The sequence below is a fragment of the Salmo salar genome, chromosome ssa03, assembly GCF_905237065.1.
Source record: "Salmo salar chromosome ssa03, Ssal_v3.1, whole genome shotgun sequence".
In the NCBI taxonomy this organism is placed as follows: Eukaryota; Metazoa; Chordata; class Actinopteri; order Salmoniformes; family Salmonidae; genus Salmo; species Salmo salar.
The window spans coordinates 102660666-102684197 of record NC_059444.1 but is presented as its reverse complement, the minus strand read 5'-3'; the positions used below and the strand labels follow the sequence as shown (position 1 = coordinate 102684197).

At 35.4% G+C, this 23532-nt stretch overlaps 1 protein-coding gene across 1 annotated transcript; it reads left to right on the top strand.

The window, feature by feature from the left end:
• Nucleotides 1–1915: 1915 nt before the first annotated feature.
• On the top strand, nucleotides 1916–22532 carry LOC123741869 (zinc finger protein 271-like; the record flags this gene model as incomplete). Its single annotated transcript, XM_045716098.1, has 4 exons — nucleotides 1916–2642; nucleotides 10427–11107; nucleotides 21439–22259; nucleotides 22329–22532. Coding segments are annotated over exons 1-4 (2085 nt in total), but the record flags the coding sequence as incomplete, so codon positions are not given.
• Between the last annotated feature and the right edge of the window lie 1000 nt (nucleotides 22533–23532).

Sequence of the window (23532 nt, the reverse complement as noted above, 5' to 3'; positions counted from 1 at the left end):
TGTAAACACACGAGCAGCGCTCTAAGGTACTGCATCTCAGTGCTAGAGGCGTCACTACAGACCCTGGTTCAAAACTAGGCTGTATCATAACAGGCCGTGATAGGGAGTCCCATAGGGCAACGCACAGTGGCCCAGCATCGTCTGGGTTAGGGTTTGGCCGGGGTTTGGCAGTGGTTTGGCCGTCATTGTAAATAATAATTTGTTCTTAGCTGGCTTGCCTGGTTAAATAATGGTTAAATACATTTTTTAAATGTAACTTCATTACACCGTTACACTGGCATACAAACTCGGTAGCATAGAGTTGATAATACATATGACGTTAAGAAATAGTGCATTGTGGGTAGTTTAGAAGATTTCCATAAATAAGTGAATAAATATGTAATAACACAAAAACATAACTGTTTGTACTTATAGGTAACCATATCGTGACTACAACTAGCTTACTAAGTCTTTAACCACACTGTGTTGTTACACTGGTGAGTAAAAACTTATGCTTCCTACAATTAAACTTGTCTGAAACTAAAATAAACATTTTACTCTACTGCGTTACCCACTCCAGTCAGCAGATGGCGGTCTGGGAATTTAAGGCGATGCTGTTGGTGTGACGTATAATCTAGTGGACGGAACGCTTCTTTCAACAGCAACAACAGTTATTCACAAGCAGGCTTTAATGTGCTGGGCTTTGTTGTATAAACACAACTTTTCACCTCATAAATGTTTTATTTGGAACAATGGGTCAATATTACATAGAAATAAGATGTTATTTAACCATAAATGGTTCTCGAAAAACATTGTTCTTGTCAGCCAATTGGTTAATAACAGTGGGAATCTATTTACACAGAGAGAATTTATGGAAATATACAACTTTGAGGTTTCAAGCAAGGAATATGACACTGTTATTAAAGCTATACCTAGTGGGATAAAAACTTTACTTCAGAATAATGCATATTTTGGAATATCTCCGATTGTAAGCGATATTCAGGTGAATGGCATTGGTCTACTAGATACGGAAATTCAACAATCGTTTAATAAGGGATATTTTCTACAGGAAGTCTATTCCCTCTGCTATATTTTGTTGGGCTTCATCGTTTGATGTAAACTGGCGCCGTGCTTGGCTCACTCCACACAGATTTATGGTGACCAATAAAGTAAAGGAGATCTCCTTTAAGATAATCCATAGATGCTATCCGTGTAATAGCATGATTTCTAAATATATATTTGACGTTACCAGTGAATGCAGTTTTTGTGAACTAGAAACTGAATCTATTGAACACTTATTCTGTAATTGTTTATATAGTGAAGTGTTTTGGACTGATGTAAAACTATATCTTAGCCGCAAATTGCATACAACCATTGATATTACTAAGTTTGACATATTATTTTACTACACTGATTCCACAATTGAACGTGAGTATGTCATAAATCTCTTTATTTTATTAGGAAAATCTTTTATCCACAAATCAAAATTTATGAAGAAAAAGCCCCTTTTCTTAATTTTTTTATCTGATTTGGAACAGTACGTAGAATCTTTAAAACGTATACAAAACAATATGTCAAAAAAATGTATTCGATATATGTCTGTATTTGATTTGATATAATAGTTTTTATTTATTTTTCTCTAATTTCTTTGGATTCCCTCTGGCTGTTATGTTATGTTATGTTTATGTTTTGCATGTTACTGTTATTTACAACAAGTTAAATAAAGATCTGTGCAAACTAAAAAACTACAAAAAAAAATAATAATAGTTAGCGAATACATTACTGTAAACTAAAAAAAAAAAAAAAAATTTAATAATAATCAAATAAAAATAAATATGAATATGAAACTGCCTTAAATACAATGATAGTATGTTTTAAATTCTCACTTAAAATATGCAGTGCTCTATTTGAACGTCTCAATATAATATTATTATTTCATGAAAGGAATGAAAAATAAATTTGTGTGCAACAACAATTGCGTTTCCCTCCAGTCAGCAGACGGCGATGTGCGTCTTTCAGGCGATGCTGCAGCGTGACGTATAATCTAGTGGACGGAACGGATCAACAACAGCGAGTCAGCCACCTTGGTAGCCAACAGCCGAAACATTTAGACTGTTTCTGTGCATATTTGCCTCTGTGTTTTAAATATACTTCTGACATCTAGTTAATTGCCCCCATTTAAATGTTATAGGTACATTGTTAGTCAACTAGCTGGCTTGATAAGTTAGCCTAGCACTAAACTAGTCGCTCATGCTAACTAGCTAGCTAGCTAACATGCCCGAACATGAGCTCCCTAAACTACTCCCCTCCTGTTAAAGAAGAGGAGGTCTGCTGGACGGAGAAAGAAGCTCTGGGGCTGAACATTGTCGTGAAAGAGGAGAAGGAAGAGGAGGCTGTTACAGTAAAAGAAGAGGAGGAAGAGGAAGAGGAGGATGTTACAGTAAAACAAGAAGTAGAGGGTGAGGCTGTTACAGTGAAAGAAGAAGAGAAAGACGTTTCAGTGAAAGAAGAAGATGCGTTCAGAGTGGAAGAGGAGGAGGATGTTACAGTAAAAGAAGAGGAAGAGGTGAAAGAGGAGGATGTAGTTTTTGAAGTGAAGGAGGGGAAACAGGGAGAGAGAACTGTCATATTGACAGAGGAGTCAGGAGATCTGATTACCACCAGTAAGTACTGTCTTAAAAACGAGCTCTAACTGCAAAGGTTTTGAACGAATGTGTTGTTTTAAAGCAGCATGCTACTGAAATTCTATACTTGAAGATGTTGTTCTGTACTATAGGAATTTATGTTATAATATAATGTTGAAGCTACATTTTAAAATGGGTGATTAAAGCCCTGAATGCTGATTGGCTTACAGCCGTGGTATATCAGGCCGTATACCATGGGTATGACAACATGTATTTTTACTGTTCTGATTACGTTGGTAACCAGTTTATAATAGCAATAAGACACCTCAGTGATATATGGCCAATATACCACGGCTAAGGGCTGTATCCAGGTACTCTGTGTTGTGTTGTACATAAGGACAGTCTTTAACCGTGCTATATTGGCCATATACCACACTTCCTCTGGTCTTATTGCTTAACTGTGACATGTGTATACCATCAGAGTCCCTCCCACCACAAAATCACAACTTAATTGTCTCACAGAATGGCAAACAAGTTATAAATGAAACTTTTGACGTGTGTCTATTGTAGGCCTTGTGTGGAGTGTGTATACCAACAAAAAGCAGATTTCTAAATAATGTTGGAGAAATACATAAAATAAGATGCATTATTGACATGAAATGGACATGTGTTATGGGGAGACTGAACATATTAGCAAAAGGACAAGCGTTTTGGGGAGACTGAACATATTAGCAAACGTTTGTAAGTCTACAAAAAAACATAAAATAAAATAGCCATTTCAAGGAAAGGCTGAACTAAAGAATTATCATTTAGAAAGTATGGTAATTATTACTTTAGAGATGAAGTGGGACACCAACAAAATGTTATTTACATTGGATCAACTACAGCCTATAACATGACATTATCTATTATTATAGAGCTCTGATCAGCCTATAAACATGACATTATCTATTATTATAGAGCTCTGATCAGCCTATAAACATGACATTATCTATTATTATAGAGCTCTGATCAGCCTATAAACATGACATTATCTATTATTATAGAGCTCTGATCAGCCTATAAACATGACATTATCTATTATTATAGAGCTCTGATCAGCCTATAACATGACATTATCTATTATTATAGAGCTCTGATCAGCCTATAAACATGACATTATCTATTATTATAGAGCTCTGATCAGCCTATAACATGACATTATCTATTATTATAGAGCTCTGATCAGCCTATAAACATGATCTATTATTATAGAGCTCTGTTCAGCCTATAACATGACATTATCTATTATTATAGAGCTCTGATCAGCCTATAAACATGATCTATTATTATAGAGCTCTGATCAGCCTATAAACATGACATTATGTATTATTATAGAGCTCTGATCAGCCTATAAACATGACATTATCTATTATTATAGAGCTCTGATCAGCCTATAACATGACATTATCTATTATTATAGAGCTCTGATCAGCCTATAAACATGACATTATCTATTATTATAGAGCTCTGATCAGCCTATAACATGACATTATCTATTATTATAGAGCTCTGATCAGCCTATAAACATGACATTATCTATTATTATAGAGCTCTGATCAGCCTATAAACATGACATTATCTATTATTATAGAGCTCTGATCAGCCTATAAACATGACATTATCTATTATTATAGAGCTCTGATCAGCCTATAAACATGACATTATCTATTATTATAGAGCTCTGTTCAGCCTATAACATGACATTATCTATTATTATAGAGCTCTGATCAGCCTATAAACATGATCTATTATTATAGAGCTCTGATCAGCCTATAACATGACATTATCTATTATTATAGAGCTCTGTTCAGCCTATAACATGACATTATCTATTATTATAGAGCTCTGATCAGCCTATAACATGACATTATCTATTATTATAGAGCTCTGATCAGCCTGTAAACATGACATTATCTATTATTATAGAGCTCTGATCAGCCTATAACATGACATTATCTATTATTATAGAGCTCTGTTCAGCCTATAAACATGACATTATCTATTATTATAGAGCTCTGATCAGCCTATAACATGACATTATATATTATTATAGAGCTCTGTTCAGCCTATAAACATGACATTATCTATTATTATAGAGCTCTGCTCAGCCTATAAACATGACATTATCTATTATTATAGAGCTCTGACCAGCCTATAAACATGACATTATCTATTATTATAGAGCTCTGATCAGCCTGTAAACATGACATTATCTATTATTATAGAGCTCTGATCAGCCTATAAACATGACATTATCTATTATTATAGAGCTCTGATCAGCCTATAACATGACATTATCTATTATTATAGAGCTCTGATCAGCCTATAAACATGACATTATCTATTATTATAGAGCTCTGCTCAGCCTATAAACATGACATTATCTATTATTATAGAGCTCTGATCAGCCTATAACATGACATTATCTATTATTATAGAGCTCTGATCAGCCTATAAACATGACATTATCTATTATTATAGAGCTCTGATCAGCCTATAACATGACATTATCTATTATTATAGAGCTCTGATCAGCCTATAAACATGACATTATCTATTATTATAGAGCTCTGATCAGCCTATAACATGACATTATCTATTATTATAGAGCTCTGATCAGCCTATAAACATGACATTATCTATTATTATAGAGCTCTGATCAGCCTATAACATGACATTATCTATTATTATAGAGCTCTGATCAGCCTATAAACATGACATTATCTATTATTATAGAGCTCTGATCAGCCTATAAACATGATCTATTATTATAGAGCTCTGATCAGCCTATAAACATGACATTATCTATTATTATAGAGCTCTGATCAGCCTATAACATGACATTATCTATTATTATAGAGCTCTGATCAGCCTATAAACATGACATTATCTATTATTATAGAGCTCTGATCAGCCTATAACATGACATTATCTATTATTATAGAGCTCTGATCAGCCTATAAACATGATCTATTATTATAGAGCTCTGTTCAGCCTATAACATGACATTATCTATTATTATAGAGCTCTGATCAGCCTATAAACATGATCTATTATTATAGAGCTCTGATCAGCCTATAAACATGACATTATGTATTATTATAGAGCTCTGATCAGCCTATAAACATGACATTATCTATTATTATAGAGCTCTGATCAGCCTATAACATGACATTATCTATTATTATAGAGCTCTGATCAGCCTATAAACATGACATTATCTATTATTATAGAGCTCTGATCAGCCTATAACATGACATTATCTATTATTATAGAGCTCTGATCAGCCTATAAACATGACATTATCTATTATTATAGAGCTCTGATCAGCCTATAAACATGACATTATCTATTATTATAGAGCTCTGATCAGCCTATAAACATGACATTATCTATTATTATAGAGCTCTGATCAGCCTATAAACATGACATTATCTATTATTATAGAGCTCTGTTCAGCCTATAACATGACATTATCTATTATTATAGAGCTCTGATCAGCCTATAAACATGATCTATTATTATAGAGCTCTGATCAGCCTATAACATGACATTATCTATTATTATAGAGCTCTGTTCAGCCTATAACATGACATTATCTATTATTATAGAGCTCTGATCAGCCTATAACATGACATTATCTATTATTATAGAGCTCTGATCAGCCTGTAAACATGACATTATCTATTATTATAGAGCTCTGATCAGCCTATAACATGACATTATCTATTATTATAGAGCTCTGTTCAGCCTATAAACATGACATTATCTATTATTATAGAGCTCTGATCAGCCTATAACATGACATTATATATTATTATAGAGCTCTGTTCAGCCTATAAACATGACATTATCTATTATTATAGAGCTCTGCTCAGCCTATAAACATGACATTATCTATTATTATAGAGCTCTGACCAGCCTATAAACATGACATTATCTATTATTATAGAGCTCTGATCAGCCTGTAAACATGACATTATCTATTATTATAGAGCTCTGATCAGCCTATAAACATGACATTATCTATTATTATAGAGCTCTGATCAGCCTATAACATGACATTATCTATTATTATAGAGCTCTGATCAGCCTATAAACATGACATTATCTATTATTATAGAGCTCTGCTCAGCCTATAAACATGACATTATCTATTATTATAGAGCTCTGATCAGCCTATAACATGACATTATCTATTATTATAGAGCTCTGATCAGCCTATAAACATGACATTATCTATTATTATAGAGCTCTGATCAGCCTATAACATGACATTATCTATTATTATAGAGCTCTGATCAGCCTATAAACATGACATTATCTATTATTATAGAGCTCTGATCAGCCTATAACATGACATTATCTATTATTATAGAGCTCTGATCAGCCTATAAACATGACATTATCTATTATTATAGAGCTCTGATCAGCCTATAACATGACATTATCTATTATTATAGAGCTCTGATCAGCCTATAAACATGACATTATCTATTATTATAGAGCTCTGATCAGCCTATAAACATGACATTATCTATTATTATAGAGCTCTGATCAGCCTATAAACATGACATTATCTATTATTATAGAGCTCTGATCAGCCTATAAACATGACATTATCTATTATTATAGAGCTCTGTTCAGCCTATAACATGACATTATCTATTATTATAGAGCTCTGATCAGCCTATAAACATGATCTATTATTATAGAGCTCTGATCAGCCTATAACATGACATTATCTATTATTATAGAGCTCTGTTCAGCCTATAACATGACATTATCTATTATTATAGAGCTCTGATCAGCCTATAACATGACATTATCTATTATTATAGAGCTCTGATCAGCCTGTAAACATGACATTATCTATTATTATAGAGCTCTGATCAGCCTATAACATGACATTATCTATTATTATAGAGCTCTGTTCAGCCTATAAACATGACATTATCTATTATTATAGAGCTCTGATCAGCCTATAACATGACATTATATATTATTATAGAGCTCTGTTCAGCCTATAAACATGACATTATCTATTATTATAGAGCTCTGCTCAGCCTATAAACATGACATTATCTATTATTATAGAGCTCTGACCAGCCTATAAACATGACATTATCTATTATTATAGAGCTCTGATCAGCCTGTAAACATGACATTATCTATTATTATAGAGCTCTGATCAGCCTATAAACATGACATTATCTATTATTATAGAGCTCTGATCAGCCTATAACATGACATTATCTATTATTATAGAGCTCTGATCAGCCTATAAACATGACATTATCTATTATTATAGAGCTCTGCTCAGCCTATAAACATGACATTATCTATTATTATAGAGCTCTGATCAGCCTATAACATGACATTATCTATTATTATAGAGCTCTGATCAGCCTATAAACATGACATTATCTATTATTATAGAGCTCTGATCAGCCTATAACATGACATGATCTATTATTATAGAGCTCTGATCAGCCTATAAACATGACATTATCTATTATTATAGAGCTCTGATCAGCCTATAACATGACATGATCTATTATTAAAGAGCTCTGATCAGCCTATAACATGACATTATCTATTATTAAAGAGCTCTGATCAGCCTATAACATGACATTATCTATTATTATAGAGCTCTGCTCAGCCTATAAACATGATCTATTATTATAGAGCTCTGATCAGCCTATAACATGACATTATCTATTATTATAGAGCTCTGATCAGCCTATAAACATGACATTATCTATTATTATAGAGCTCTGTTCAGCCTATAAACATGATCTATTATTATAGAGTTCTGCTCAGCCTATAAACATGATCTATTATTATAGAGCTCTGCTCAGCCTATAAACATGATCTATTATTATAGAGCTCTGTTCAGCCTATAATCATGACATTATCTATTATTATAGAGCTCTGTTCAGCCTATAACATGACATTATCTATTATTATAGAGCTCTGATCAGCCTATAAACATGACATTATCTATTATTATAGAGCTCTGATCAGCCTATAAACATGACATTATCTATTATTATAGAGCTCTGTTCAGCCTATAAACATGACATTATCTATTATTATAGAGCTCTGATCAGCCTATACACATGACATTATCTATTATTATAGAGTTCTGCTCAGCCTATAAACATGATCTATTATTATAGAGCTCTGATCAGCCTATAAACATGACATGATCTATTATTATAGAGCTCTGTTCAGCCTATAAACATGACATGATCTATTATTATAGAGCTCTGTTCAGCCTATAAACATGACATTATCTATTATTATAGAGCTCTGTTCAGCCTATAAACATGACATTATCTATTATTATAGAGCTCTGCTCAGCCTGTAAACATGACATTATCTATTATTATAGAGCTCTGATCAGCCTGTAAACATGACATTATCTATTATTATAGAGCTCTGATCAGCCTGGAAACATGACATTATCTATTATTATAGAGCTCTGATCAGCCTGTAAACATGACATTATCTATTATTATAGAGCTCTGATCAGCCTGTAAACATGACATTATCTATTATTATAGAGCTCTGCTCAGCCTATAAACATGACATTATCTATTATTATAGAGCTCTGATCAGCCTGAAGACATGACATTATCTATTATTATAGAGCTCTGATCAGCCTATAAACATGACATTATCTATTATTATAGAGCTCTGTTCAGCCTATAAACATGACATTGTCTATTATTATAGAGCTCTGCTCAGCCTATAAACATGACATTATCTATTATTATAGAGCTCTGTTCAGCCTATAAACATGACATTATCTATTATTATAGAGCTCTGATCAGCCTATAAACATGATCTATTATTATAGAGCTCTGTTCAGCCTATAAACATGACATTATCTATTATTATAGAGCTGTGCTCAGCCTATAAACATGATCTATTATTATAGAGCTCTGCTCAGCCTATAAACATGATCTATTATTATAGAGCTCTGCTCAGCCTATAAACATGACATTATCTATTATTATAGAGCTCTGCTCAGCCTGTAAACATGACATTATCTATTATTATAGAGCTGTGCTCAGCCTGTAAACATGACATTATTTATTATTATAGAGCTCTGTTCAGCCTATAAACATGACATTATCTATTATTATAGAGCTCTGCTCAGCCTATAGACATGACATTATCTATTATTATACAGCTCTGCTCAGCCTATAAACATGATCTATTATTATACAGCTCTGCTCAGCCTATAAACATGACATTATCTATTATTATAGAGCTCTGCTCAGCCTAAAATACGACATTATGTAGCCTGGCAGGTAGGAGCCAGTAACCGAAAGGTTGCTGGATCAAATCCCCGAGCTGACAAGGTAAAAACGCTGTCATTCTGCCCCTGAGCAAGGAAGTTAACCCACTGTTCCCTGGCTGCCGATGACGTGGATGTCTATTAAGGCAGCCCCCCACACCTCTCTGATTCAGAGGGGTTGGGTTAAATACGGGACACACATTTCAGTTGAATCCATTCAGTTGACTAGGTATCCCCCTTTCCCTATTGTAGAGCTCTGCTCAGCCTATAAACATGAGAGAAAGATTAGATTTTATGTTCTACATTATTATTATTATTAGGCGGCCACCAAGTTTTTATTAAATTATGTAATGTTCTGAAAACTGACTTCAGGTTTTTGAGGAATCTAGCCTCACAGGAAGACAGTTTTATTTCATGGAGGTTTAATTCAGTTCTCTGTTTAATATTTAACTAAATACTCTGTCTTTGGTAGGAGAGGGACCAGACTCTCACTCTGACAGCAGGGAGACTCCTTTAGGGGAACCAGACCCAGAGACGCCCAAACCAGCGAGACAACACCACTGTTCCCAGTGTGGAAAGAGTTTTAAGTGGTTAAGGAACCTGAAAGTACATGAGAGAACGCATACAGGAGAAAACCCTTACGAATGCTCCCACTGTGGAAAGAGTTTTACCAAGTTAGGGAACCTAAAAGAGCATGAGAGGACACACACAAGAGAAAAGAGTTTCCAATGTTCCCAGTGTGGAAAGAGGTTTACCCAGTTACGGTACCTGAAACAACATGAAGAAATACACACAGAAGATAGGAAGACCTACCACTGCTCTCAGTGTGGAAAGATATTTACTGGGTTAGGGAACCTGAAAATACATATGAGAAGACACTCTGGAGAGAAGCCGTACCACTGTTCCCACTGTGTAAAGAGTTTTACTCAGTTAGGGAGCCTGAAACCACATGAGAGGGGACACACTGGAGAGAAGCCTTATCACTGTTCCCACTGTGGAAGGAATTTTAGGTGGTATGCGAGCCTGAAGGAGCATGAGAGAATACACACAGGAGAAAAGCCTTACCACTGTTCCAATTGTGAAAAGAGTTTTACCCATCGAGGGAGTCTGAAAGCGCATGAGAGAATACACTCAGGAGAAAAGCCTTACAAATGTTCCCCGATGTGAAAAGAGTTTTACCCGGTTAGGGAGCTTGAAAAAGCATGAGAGAACACACACAGGAGAAAAGCCTTTCCAACATACTAATACACAGGAGGAGAAGACATACCACTGCTCTCATTGTGAAAATACATTTTCCCAGTCAGAGGACCTGAAATCACATGAGAGAATAGAGAGGCTGTGTTCTGACTTATGTTTTTGATTGAGAAATTGTGTTTTTGTTCATTCTACATTAAATAATATTGTATGAATGAAATCATACTGAAAAATAGGTCTACATGTTTTTCCCAGCTCAAGACATGATCATGTCGAAAATCGGATTAAAAGAGTAAAAAAAAATGTTTTGATTATGAACTTAAGATTGATTGAATGCAAGTGTAAACCCCTAAATGTTGTTCACTATATCATTGGGATATTTCAAACATGTTAATTATTAAATAGATTGATATTAGTATTTCTTCATTCAGATTGTCATTGTAAATGCGTATTGGTTCTCAATTGACATATCTGATTAAATAAATGTGAAATAAAGTAAATGCCATATTATTTTTGGGAAGTCTATTTGGTTCTATGTTGGGACTATAAGAATATTTTGAAGATAAATACACAAGGCAGAGTACGAGAGAGACAGAGGACGAGAGGTCAGTACAGTACTAACAACCAATGGAAATAGTGTTTTTTCCTGTAATAGGGACTTATTGATCAGTGGTTCAGCAACATGGGAGGATGTAGATGTACACTACCGTTCAACAGTTTGGGGTCACTTAGAAATAACCTTGTTTTTAAAAGAAAGCCATTTTTTGTCCATTAAAATAGCATCAAATTGATCTGAAATACAGTGTAGACATTGTTAATGTTGTAAATGACTATTGTAGCTGGAAACAGATGATTATTAATGGAATATCTACATAGGCGTACAGAGGCCCATTATCAGCAACCATCTCTCCTGTGTTCCTATGGCACGTTGTGTTAGTTAATCCAAGTTTATCATTTTAAAAGGCTAATTGATCATTAGAAAACCCTTTTGCAATTATGTTAGCACAGCTGAAAACTGTTGTTATGATTAAAGAAGCAATAAAACTGGTCTGCTTTAGACTAGTTGAGTATCTGGAGCATCAATGTAACCTCTCAAATTCATAGACAGGTGTCGCGTCTATTTTTACCCAAAAGTAGTTTTTTACCTGGAGACTGTAGTGCTACTTTCTCAAAATGAACATAAATGCTGTAGGGGGAGGGTTCTGGTGTTTTACCAGGAGACTGGGGCCGATCCCCATTTAGGAATGTATGTCTTGCTTACTCACACTCTGCATGTGTTGATACCTGGCTGAAAACCCTCACAGTTGTTGGCCAACAGATTTTGTCATGGAGTTTTCATTCAATAGGGTTTAGAGTCCATTTCATCTTAAGCCATTCTTTTAAATACGGTAATACCTTTAATTAGAATGTTGTGCCTTTAAATACCTTTTCATTCTAATTTTGTTGACGGACTCAATAGAATACACGGAGTCAGAAACTAGGGATCAATTCAAGAAAGTCATCATTCGTCTCTGTTTCAACACCAACTGGTAGATTTAAAAATACTCTGATCTTGTAGATTATTTAGGTACATTTTTGGGTTAGGAAAGTATGTATGAATCATAAAAACAATAGTCCTATAAATCTACCCTAATTCTTACTAATCATGGAAGTTTGATGACAACGGCCCAATCCTACATTTACATAAGTGTTCAGACCCTTAACTCAGTACTTTGTTGAAACACCTTTGGCAGCGATTACAGCCTTGAGTCTTCTTGGGTATGACACTAGAAGCTTGGCACACCTGTATTTGGGTAGTTTCTTCCATTCTTCTCTGCAGATCCTCTCAAGCTCTGTCAGGTTGGATGGGGAGCATCGCTGCACAACTATTTTCAGGTCTCTCCAGAGATGTTTGATCGGGTTCAAGTCCGGGCTCTGGCTGGACCACTCAAGGACAACAGTGCAATAATATGTAACAACTTCACAACAAATACACACATCTAAAGTAAAGGAATGGAATTAAGAATATATAAATATTTGGACGAGCAATGTCAGAGTGGCATAGACTAAAATACAGTAGAATAGTATAGAATACAGTATATACATATGAGATGAGTAATACATAGACAGATACAGTAGAATAGTATAGAAGACAGTATATACATATGAGATGAGTAATACATAGACTAAGATACAGTAGAATAGTATAGAATACAGTATATACATATGAGATGAGTAATACATAGACTAAGATACAGTAGAATAGGATAGAATACAGTATATACATATGAGATGAGTAATGCATAGAGAGATACAGTAGAAAAGGATAGAATACAGTATATACATATGAGATGAGTAATACATAGACAGATACAGTAGAATAGGATAGAACCTAGTCTGTTCATTATATACTTCTACATTATGTATTGTTACACCATGTAGGAGCAGTATAGACCTAGTCTGTTCATTATATATATCTACATGATGTATTGTTACACCACGTAGGAGCAGTATAGACCTAGTCTGTTCATTATATACATCTACATGATGTATTGTTACACCATGTAGGAGCAGTATAGACCTAGTCTGTTCATTATATACATCTACATGATGTATTGTTACACCATGTAGGAGCAGTATAGACCTAGTCTGTTCATTATATACATCTACATGATGTATTGTTACACCATGTAGGAGCAGTATAGACCTAGTCTGTTCATTATATACATCTACATGATGTATTGTTACACCATGTAGGAGCAGTATAGACCTAGTCTGTTCATTATATACATCTACATGATGTATTGTTACACCAACACAAAAAAAGGAAATTATATTATTTTATACTAATACAATTGCTCAGAGAAAGAGATTTAGTTTAAAATGTAATTCTCAAAAGGTTGGGGTCTGAATTATTGCCTCCCATGTTTTCAATACTCCAGCACCCTCCCCTTGGGAGGATAATGACACTGAAATGTTTAATGAGATTAGAGAACACATTGGGTGGGATCTTAGACCCTTCCTCCATACAGAATCTCTCCATGTCCTTGATTTATTTTGTCTGCGCTTGTGGACTGCCCTGTTCAATTCAAACCACAGGTTTTCATTGGAGTTCAAGTCCGAAGACTGAGATGGCCATTAAAAATGTTGATTTTGTACCCAATTAACCATTTCTTTGTGGATGTTGATGTGTCTTGCTGGAAGATCCCCTTATGGCCAAGTCTCAGCCTCCTAGCAGAGAGGTAACCAGGTTTTTGGCAAAAATATCCTGGTAGTGGGTAAAGTTAATTTATTTATTTCATACAGTAATTTTTGCTCATCATTATCAAGGGTACCAATAACTAGGTGCTTATTTTGATATCTAGTTATTTCACTGAATCAGAAATACAGATGTGGAGTAGATGTAGAGTTTGTTTTAAATTCTCATAAAAAATCTGAACTAATCAAACACTTGTTGCTCTTTGTACTTGTTGATATAATATTCATATTTAATGGAGAGAAAAAAAACGTTTCCCTAAACTGCTTTATAATATTATAATTCAATGAAGAATAAAAATAGTTTTCCCTCCTCAACTGCGTTTCCTCCCTCCAGACAGCAGATGGCCATATGTGTCTTTCAGGCGATGTTTCTAGTGTGACGTATAATCTAGTGGACGGAACGCTTCTTCAACAACTGCAGCCACCTCGGTAGCTCGCTAGCCGACAAAGTCTGAACATTCAAGTTCTTTAGACACTTTCCTGGTTTAACTGTAACTGTGATTTAAACATACTTATGTGTAAACAACTAGCTACCCCATTTAATTTAATATTTACGTTGTAAGTCAACTAGCTGGCTGGTTAAGTTAGCACTAGCCTAGCTAGCTAACATCCCCGACCATGCGCTCACTAAGTTACTCTCCTCCTGCTAAAGAAGAGGGCTGTTGGACGGAGAAAGAAGCTCTCGTGAAAGAGGAGGAGGAAGAGGAGGCTGTTACAATACAAAAACAAGTAGAGGGTGAGGCTGTTACCGTGAAAGAAGAAGAGAAAGACGTTTCAGTGAAAGAAGAGGAAGACGCCTTCAGAGTGAAAGAGGAGGAGGATGTTACTGTGAAAGAAAAGGAGGAAGATGCAGTTTTTGGAGTGAAAGATGAAGAGGGGGGAGATTACTGTCACATTAGAGGAGGACGAAGAAGAGAAGACTGGAGAACTGATTAACACTAGTAAATACAGTGAGTACTATCTAATAAAACAGGGACATTGATCTGATTAACACCAGTAAATACAGTGAGTACTATCTAATAAAACAGGGACATTGATCTGATTAACACCAGTAAATACAGTGATTACTATCTAATAAAACAGGGACATTGATCTGATTAACACCAGTAAATACAGTGAGTACTATCTTATAAAACAGGGACACAAACTCTGCAGTTGTTGAACTAATGTGTGATTTTTAAAAGGGCATTCTACACTTGAATATATTTTTGTACGGTATGAATTGTCCATGAAGTCCTCCAGGGATTTTTAAACTTTTCCTGTTGAAAAGTGATATATAAATACAGTAAAGTATAAACACACTAATGGGAAACAAATAAATGTTTTGAGCAAAATAGTGTTTTTTTAGACAACTGCAAACTAGAAGGAGTGAGTGATGTCATAGTGAGGCCTCCAAGGAGTTGGCTTGATGGGAAGTCGTGATGTCATCCAATAGGAGGCTGATCTTCATGTGAATATTCATTATTCTTTTGAAAATCCTTCCTGTTCTGTCAAGTTGGTTGTTGATCATTGCTAGAAAGCCATTTTCAAGTCTTGCTATAGACTTTCAAGACGATTTAAGTCCAAACTGTAACTAGGCCACTCAGGAACATTCAATGTCATCTTGGTAAGCTCCTCCAGTGTAGATTTGGCCTTGTGGTTTAGGTTATTGTCCTGTTAGGACAGTTTTTTGTATTCAGATCTCTGAAATGCTCTCTAACTACGTAACATTTAGTGTCTCCTTATGTTACGCTGGCAAAACAGTTTTTATGGGCACAGAAATCCTAAATAATTTCAGAGTTTGCTAAATCCAATGGTTCTAACCGAGAGTCACCTTAACTTTATTGACAACACCCAAATAGATACTGTCATTAACGTCGTTCTTCAATAATTACACATAATACTTAATACTGTAGCTGTTTAGTTACAGTCACATGTTCAACTATCATCAGCTGATCCAGGAAATCATTTTCTGAATGACAGTCACATGACAAACATCAGGACATGCAACAACAACCAAAGTGCTTCTTCATTCATTACTCTGGTAAAGACAGTTATGCCGTTCTCCATGTTGGATCCAACATCCCTAACAAATTTATGTTTATAAAGTGTTATTGTCTGCTTGATTTACAGTAGGGTCTTGTTAGTCTGTTTGGACACAGAGATACTTAGCTCATAATGTGTAGAGAACTGTTCCTTGATGGATAGGCTATTGTACAACACACAGAGCTATTTTCCTTTATTCAGGACATTTAGAATGACAACACATTACAGAGTAGCCTAGTGGGATTATTCACAAAATTATCTGGTGATCAGGTTATGAAATGTCATGACAAAAACATTTTAGTTTCCATGTTTCACCTGAAATATTAAATGATTTATAGTCCTAGGTCTATGTTATTGTTAGGTGAAGTTATGGGTCTTACAGTAGGTCTACGTTATTGTTAGGTGAAGTTATGGGTCCTATAGTAGGTCTATGTTGTTGTTAGGTGAAGTTATGGGTCCTACAGTAGGTCTGTGTTGTTGTTAGGTGAAGTTATGGGTCCTACAGTAGGTCTATGTTATTGTTAGGTGAAGTTATGGGCCAATTTGTTAAACACTTAGTGTACAAACCCTCATTGTCAGGCTGATGGAAAAGCCAAAGAGCATTTTACTGGTTGAAGTGTTTTTAAGTATAAATCAGTTGATATGCGACAATAACACAAACATATTAAGCAGGTGATTCAAGCGAGTCTTACAATTATAATCCATATTTAATGTGAAATGCACTCATAAGCAACCTGTAAATGGAGGCTATTTTTACTGTCAGCCTATGAGAACTCCCCTGAGTTTTCCCCACGGTGGTGAATTAGTGAATAGACACAGAGCTTAATGTGAGTTTCCTTGAGTAGCACTCCTGATCTTGCGCTGTATTATTCAGAATACATTGTGAAAACTAAAATCTTTGCTCACTATTTTTTGCTCCAGGCATATATACTACATCCATAACTAGTGGTTTCCTCATTACCAGATATACTACATCCATAACTAGTGGTTTCCTCATTAGCAGATATACTACATCCATAACTAGTGGGTTCCTCATTACCAGATATACTACATCCATAACTAGTGGTTTCCTCATTACCAGATATACTACATCCATAACTAGTGGTTTCCTCATTAGCAGATATACTACATCCATAACTAGTGGTTTCCTCATTAGCAGATATACTACATCCATAACTAGTGGTTTCCTCATTACCAGATATACTACATCCATAACTAGTGGTTTCCTCATTACCAGATATACTACATCCATAACTAGTGGTTTCCTCATTACCAGATATACTACATCCATAACTAGTGGTTTCCTCATTATCAGATATACTACATCCATAACTAGTGGTTTCCTCATTACCAGATATACTACATCCATAACTAGTGGTTTCCTCATTACCAGATATACTACATCCATAACTAGTGGTTTCCTCATTACCAGATATACTACATCCATAACTAGTGGTTTCCTCATTACCAAATATACTACATCCATAACTAGTGGTTTCCTCATTACCAGATATACTACATCCATAACTAGTGGTTTCCTCATTACCAGATATACTACATCCATAACTAGTGGTTTCCTCATTAGCAGATATACTACATCCATAACTAGTGGTTTCCTCATTACCAGATATACTACATCCATAACTAGTGGTTTCCTCATTACCAGATATACTACATCCATAACTAGTGGTTTCCTCATTACCAGATATACTACATCCATAACTAGTGGTTTCCTCATTACCAGATATACTACATCCATAACTAGTGGTTTCCTCATTAGCAGATATACTACATCCATAACTAGTGGTTTCCTCATTACCAGATATACTACATCCATAACTATTGGTTTCCTCATTACCAGATATACTACATCCATAACTAGTGGTTTCCTCATTACCAGATATACTACATCCATAACTAGTGGTTTCCTCATTACCAGATATACTACATCCATAACTAGTGGTTTCCTCATTACCAGATATACTACATCCATAACTAGTGGTTTCCTCATTACCAGATATACTACATCCATAACTAGTGGTTTCCTCATTACCAGATATACTACATCCATAACTAGTGGTTTCCTCATTACCATATATACTACATCCATAACTAGTGGTTTCCTCATTAGCAGATATACTACATCCATAACTAGTGGTTTCCTCATTACCAGATATACTACATCCATAACTAGTGGTTTCCTCATTAGCAGATATACTACATCCATAACTAGTGATTTCCTCATTACCAGATATACTACATCCATAACTAGTGGTTTCCTCAGCAGATATACTACATCCATAACTAGTGGTTTCCTCATTAGCAGATATACTACATCCATAACTAGTGGTTTCCTCATTACCAGATATACTACATCCATAACTAGTGGTTTCCTCATTAGCAGATATACTACATCCATAACTAGTGGTTTCCTCATTACCAGATATACTACATCCATAACTAGTGGTTTCCTCATTACCAGATATACTACATCCATAACTAGTGGTTTCCTCATTACCAGATATACTACATCCATAACTAGTGGTTTCCTCATTATCAGATATACTACATCCATAACTAGTGGTTTCCTCATTACCAGATATACTACATCCATAACTAGTGGTTTCCTCATTACCAGATATACTACATCCATAACTAGTGGTTTCCTCATTACCAGATATACTACATCCATAACTAGTGGTTTCCTCATTACCAAATATACTACATCCATAACTAGTGGTTTCCTCATTACCAGATATACTACATCCATAACTAGTGGTTTCCTCATTACCAGATATACTACATCCATAACTAGTGGTTTCCTCATTAGCAGATATACTACATCCATAACTAGTGGTTTCCTCATTACCAGATATACTACATCCATAACTAGTGGTTTCCTCATTACCAGATATACTACATCCATAACTAGTGGTTTCCTCATTACCAGATATACTACATCCATAACTAGTGGTTTCCTCATTACCAGATATACTACATCCATAACTAGTGGTTTCCTCATTACCATATATACTACATCCATAACTAGTGGTTTCCTCATTAGCAGATATACTACATCCATAACTAGTGGTTTCCTCATTACCAGATATACTACATCCATAACTAGTGGTTTCCTCATTAGCAGATATACTACATCCATAACTAGTGATTTCCTCATTACCAGATATACTACATCCATAACTAGTGGTTTCCTCAGCAGATATACTACATCCATAACTAGTGGTTTCCTCATTAGCAGATATACTACATCCATAACTAGTGGTTTCCTCATTACCAGATATACTACATCCATAACTAGTGGTTTCCTCATTAGCAGATATACTACATCCATAACTAGTGGTTTCCTCATTACCAGATATACTACATCCATAACTATTGGTTTCCTCATTACCAGATATACTACATCCATAACTAGTGGTTTCCTCATTACCAGATATACTACATCCATAACTAGTGGTTTCCTCATTACCAGATATACTACATCCATAACTAGTGGTTTCCTCATTACCAGATATACTACATCCATAACTAGTGGTTTCCTCATTACCAGATATACTACATCCATAACTAGTGGTTTCCTCATTACCAGATATACTACATCCATAACTAGTGGTTTCCTCATTACCATATATACTACATCCATAACTAGTGGTTTCCTCATTAGCAGATATACTACATCCATAACTAGTGGTTTCCTCATTACCAGATATACTACATCCATAACTAGTGGTTTCCTCATTAGCAGATATACTACATCCATAACTAGTGATTTCCTCATTACCAGATATACTACATCCATAACTAGTGGTTTCCTCAGCAGATATACTACATCCATAACTAGTGGTTTCCTCATTAGCAGATATACTACATCCATAACTAGTGGTTTCCTCATTACCAGATATACTACATCCATAACTAGTGGTTTCCTCATTAGCAGATATACTACATCCATAACTAGTGGTTTCCTCATTACCAGATATACTACATCCATAACTAGTGGTTTCCTCATTACCAGATATACTACATCCATAACTAGTGGTTTCCTCATTACCAGATATACTACATCCATAACTAGTGGTTTCCTCATTATCAGATATACTACATCCATAACTAGTGGTTTCCTCATTACCAGATATACTACATCCATAACTAGTGGTTTCCTCATTACCAGATATACTACATCCATAACTAGTGGTTTCCTCATTACCAGATATACTACATCCATAACTAGTGGTTTCCTCATTACCAAATATACTACATCCATAACTAGTGGTTTCCTCATTACCAGATATACTACATCCATAACTAGTGGTTTCCTCATTACCAGATATACTACATCCATAACTAGTGGTTTCCTCATTAGCAGATATACTACATCCATAACTAGTGGTTTCCTCATTACCAGATATACTACATCCATAACTAGTGGTTTCCTCATTACCAGATATACTACATCCATAACTAGTGGTTTCCTCATTACCAGATATACTACATCCATAACTAGTGGTTTCCTCATTACCAGATATACTACATCCATAACTAGTGGTTTCCTCATTAGCAGATATACTACATCCATAACTAGTGGTTTCCTCATTACCAGATATACTACATCCATAACTATTGGTTTCCTCATTACCAGATATACTACATCCATAACTAGTGGTTTCCTCATTACCAGATATACTACATCCATAACTAGTGGTTTCCTCATTACCAGATATACTACATCCATAACTAGTGGTTTCCTCGTTAGCAGGGAGGAGTTTCTACAATCAAATTGTGTGTGCATTGCTCTCGTGCTGCAATTTTAGCAAACACAGAAAAGGCCTTTATTGGAGACCAAAAGTCGTCTGGCACACTGCTTAGAGTTTCAACAACTTGAATAACTTATTTCTAGCCTACAATCATCAATGTTACTACTAATGTGAAAACAAGACTAAATATGACTATTGTTGCTATCTTGACTGTCTTAATTTTCAAATTTAACAGATGACAATTGTTGTACAGTTTCATGGGTATGCTCTGGACATCACCCTTTACCTCAAATAAATAGTGGATTTCTGCTGTTGTGGGCCTTTAATCATCTGTCTGACTTTGTTGTTCACACAGGAGAGAGACGGGACTATCGTGGATCCTCTGGGGAGCCTCAACAACCTCATGATGCTGACGAGGCAGAGAAGAGTCTCTCCAGATCAGAACACCTCAAGAAACACCAGCAGAGACCCACAGGGAAGAGAACTCACCGCTGCTCTGACTGTGGGAAGAGATTCAACTCTTCATCAAACCTTAAAATACATAAAAGAATTCACACAGGAGAGAAATCTTATAGCTGTGATCAATGTGGGAAGAGTTTTACTACATCTAGCTATCTAACAATACACCAGAGAACACACACAGGAGAGAAACCTTACGGCTGTGATCAATGTGGGAAGAGATTTATTCTGCTACAAACCCTGAAATCACACCAGAGAATACACTCTGGAGAGAAACCTTATGGCTGTGATCAATGTGGGAAGAGTTTTACTCAGCTAAGCAACCGGATAGTACACCAGCGAGGACACACAGGAGAGAAACCTTATAGCTGTAGTCAATGTGGGAAGAGTTTTACTCAGCTAAACAGCCTGATAGTACACCAACGGACACACACAGGAGATAAACCTTATAGCTGTAGTCAATGTGGGAAGAGTTTTTCTACATCTAGCTATCTAACTATACACCAGAGAACACACACAGGAGAGAAACCTTATGGCTGTGATCAATGTGGGAAGAGTTTTATTCGGCTACAAACCCTGAAATCACATCAGAGAATACACACAGGAGAGAAATCTGTAATCAATGTGGGAAGAGTTTTAATCAGCTAAACAGCCTGATAGTACACCAGAGAACACACACAGGAGAGAAAAGCTTTTAAATGTGATCAATGTGGGAAGAGTTTTGGTACATCTGGATGTCTGACGACACACCAGAGAACACACACAGGAGAGAAACCTTATAACTGTAGTCAATGTGGGAAGAGTTTTACTACATCTAGCCAGCTGACTTTGCACCAGAGAACACACACAGGACATAATCCTTATAGCTGTACTCAATGTGGGAAGACATACTCTGATAAAAGTTATCTGATCAAACATCAGAAACTACATGAAGGAGTTGTTTCATGATATCAATGAAATAATGTCACAATGTAGAATGTTTTAACATTGTAGTAGGAGTATTTTAATGATGTCACAATGTAGAATGTTTTAACATTGTAGTAGGAGTATTTTAGTGATGTCACAATGTAGAATGTTTAACATTGTAGAAGGAGTATTTTAATGATGTCACAATGTAGAACCCTAAACGTTTGTCCCCTGTTCTATTGATTTCAACATGAAATGGATATTAGCCTCAGGGGGAAAATCCAGGCTCTGAAATGGAAGAGTACTATTTATGAGATTTAACAAAAGTGACGAACACAAAAATAGTTTTGTTGGTGACCCACTTGAATCACAATTCAACACTTCAAAATGTAGCGAGCTGTTTTCTACAAATTCTCCTCTAACCAGGGATGTACACATTATTCCCAGATTCCGTGTGATTTTTGAGCTGTTAGTTTTAACAGGACGTGCAACCTCATCTCCCTCCTCTCACCCAAATGATTTCAACATGATATCGATGAGTTATGACAAATAAGTGTTGTGTTCCTTTGTTTAGTGACCCCTACATTTAAATGCATCACTCCAAAATGTAGCTGACTGTCTTCTGCAGGTTGTCCTCTAATCAGTGAGGTAAAATATATCTCCCATTTCCATGTGTTTTTTTAGTTCTGTTAGTTTCAACAGCACGTACAACCTGATTTCCCCCCTAATCGATATCAGTGATTTATTGCTACTTGTCAAAACAACAGCGTTTCTGGTGCTTGTGTCCATGGCGAGGACAATTTAGTTTCTGATTGTCTCAAGGTTGGACAGTCAAAAGATTTGTGTTTTGCGTTTAGCCAGTGAGTTGCCATGGATCACAAAAAAGATGAGTTTTGTTCGTGCTCGTTCCAAGGGGACGAGAGTTCTAGAAGCTAGTGGGGAAAAAATACGTTTTTTTCTTGTTTTTAATTGTTGACAGCCA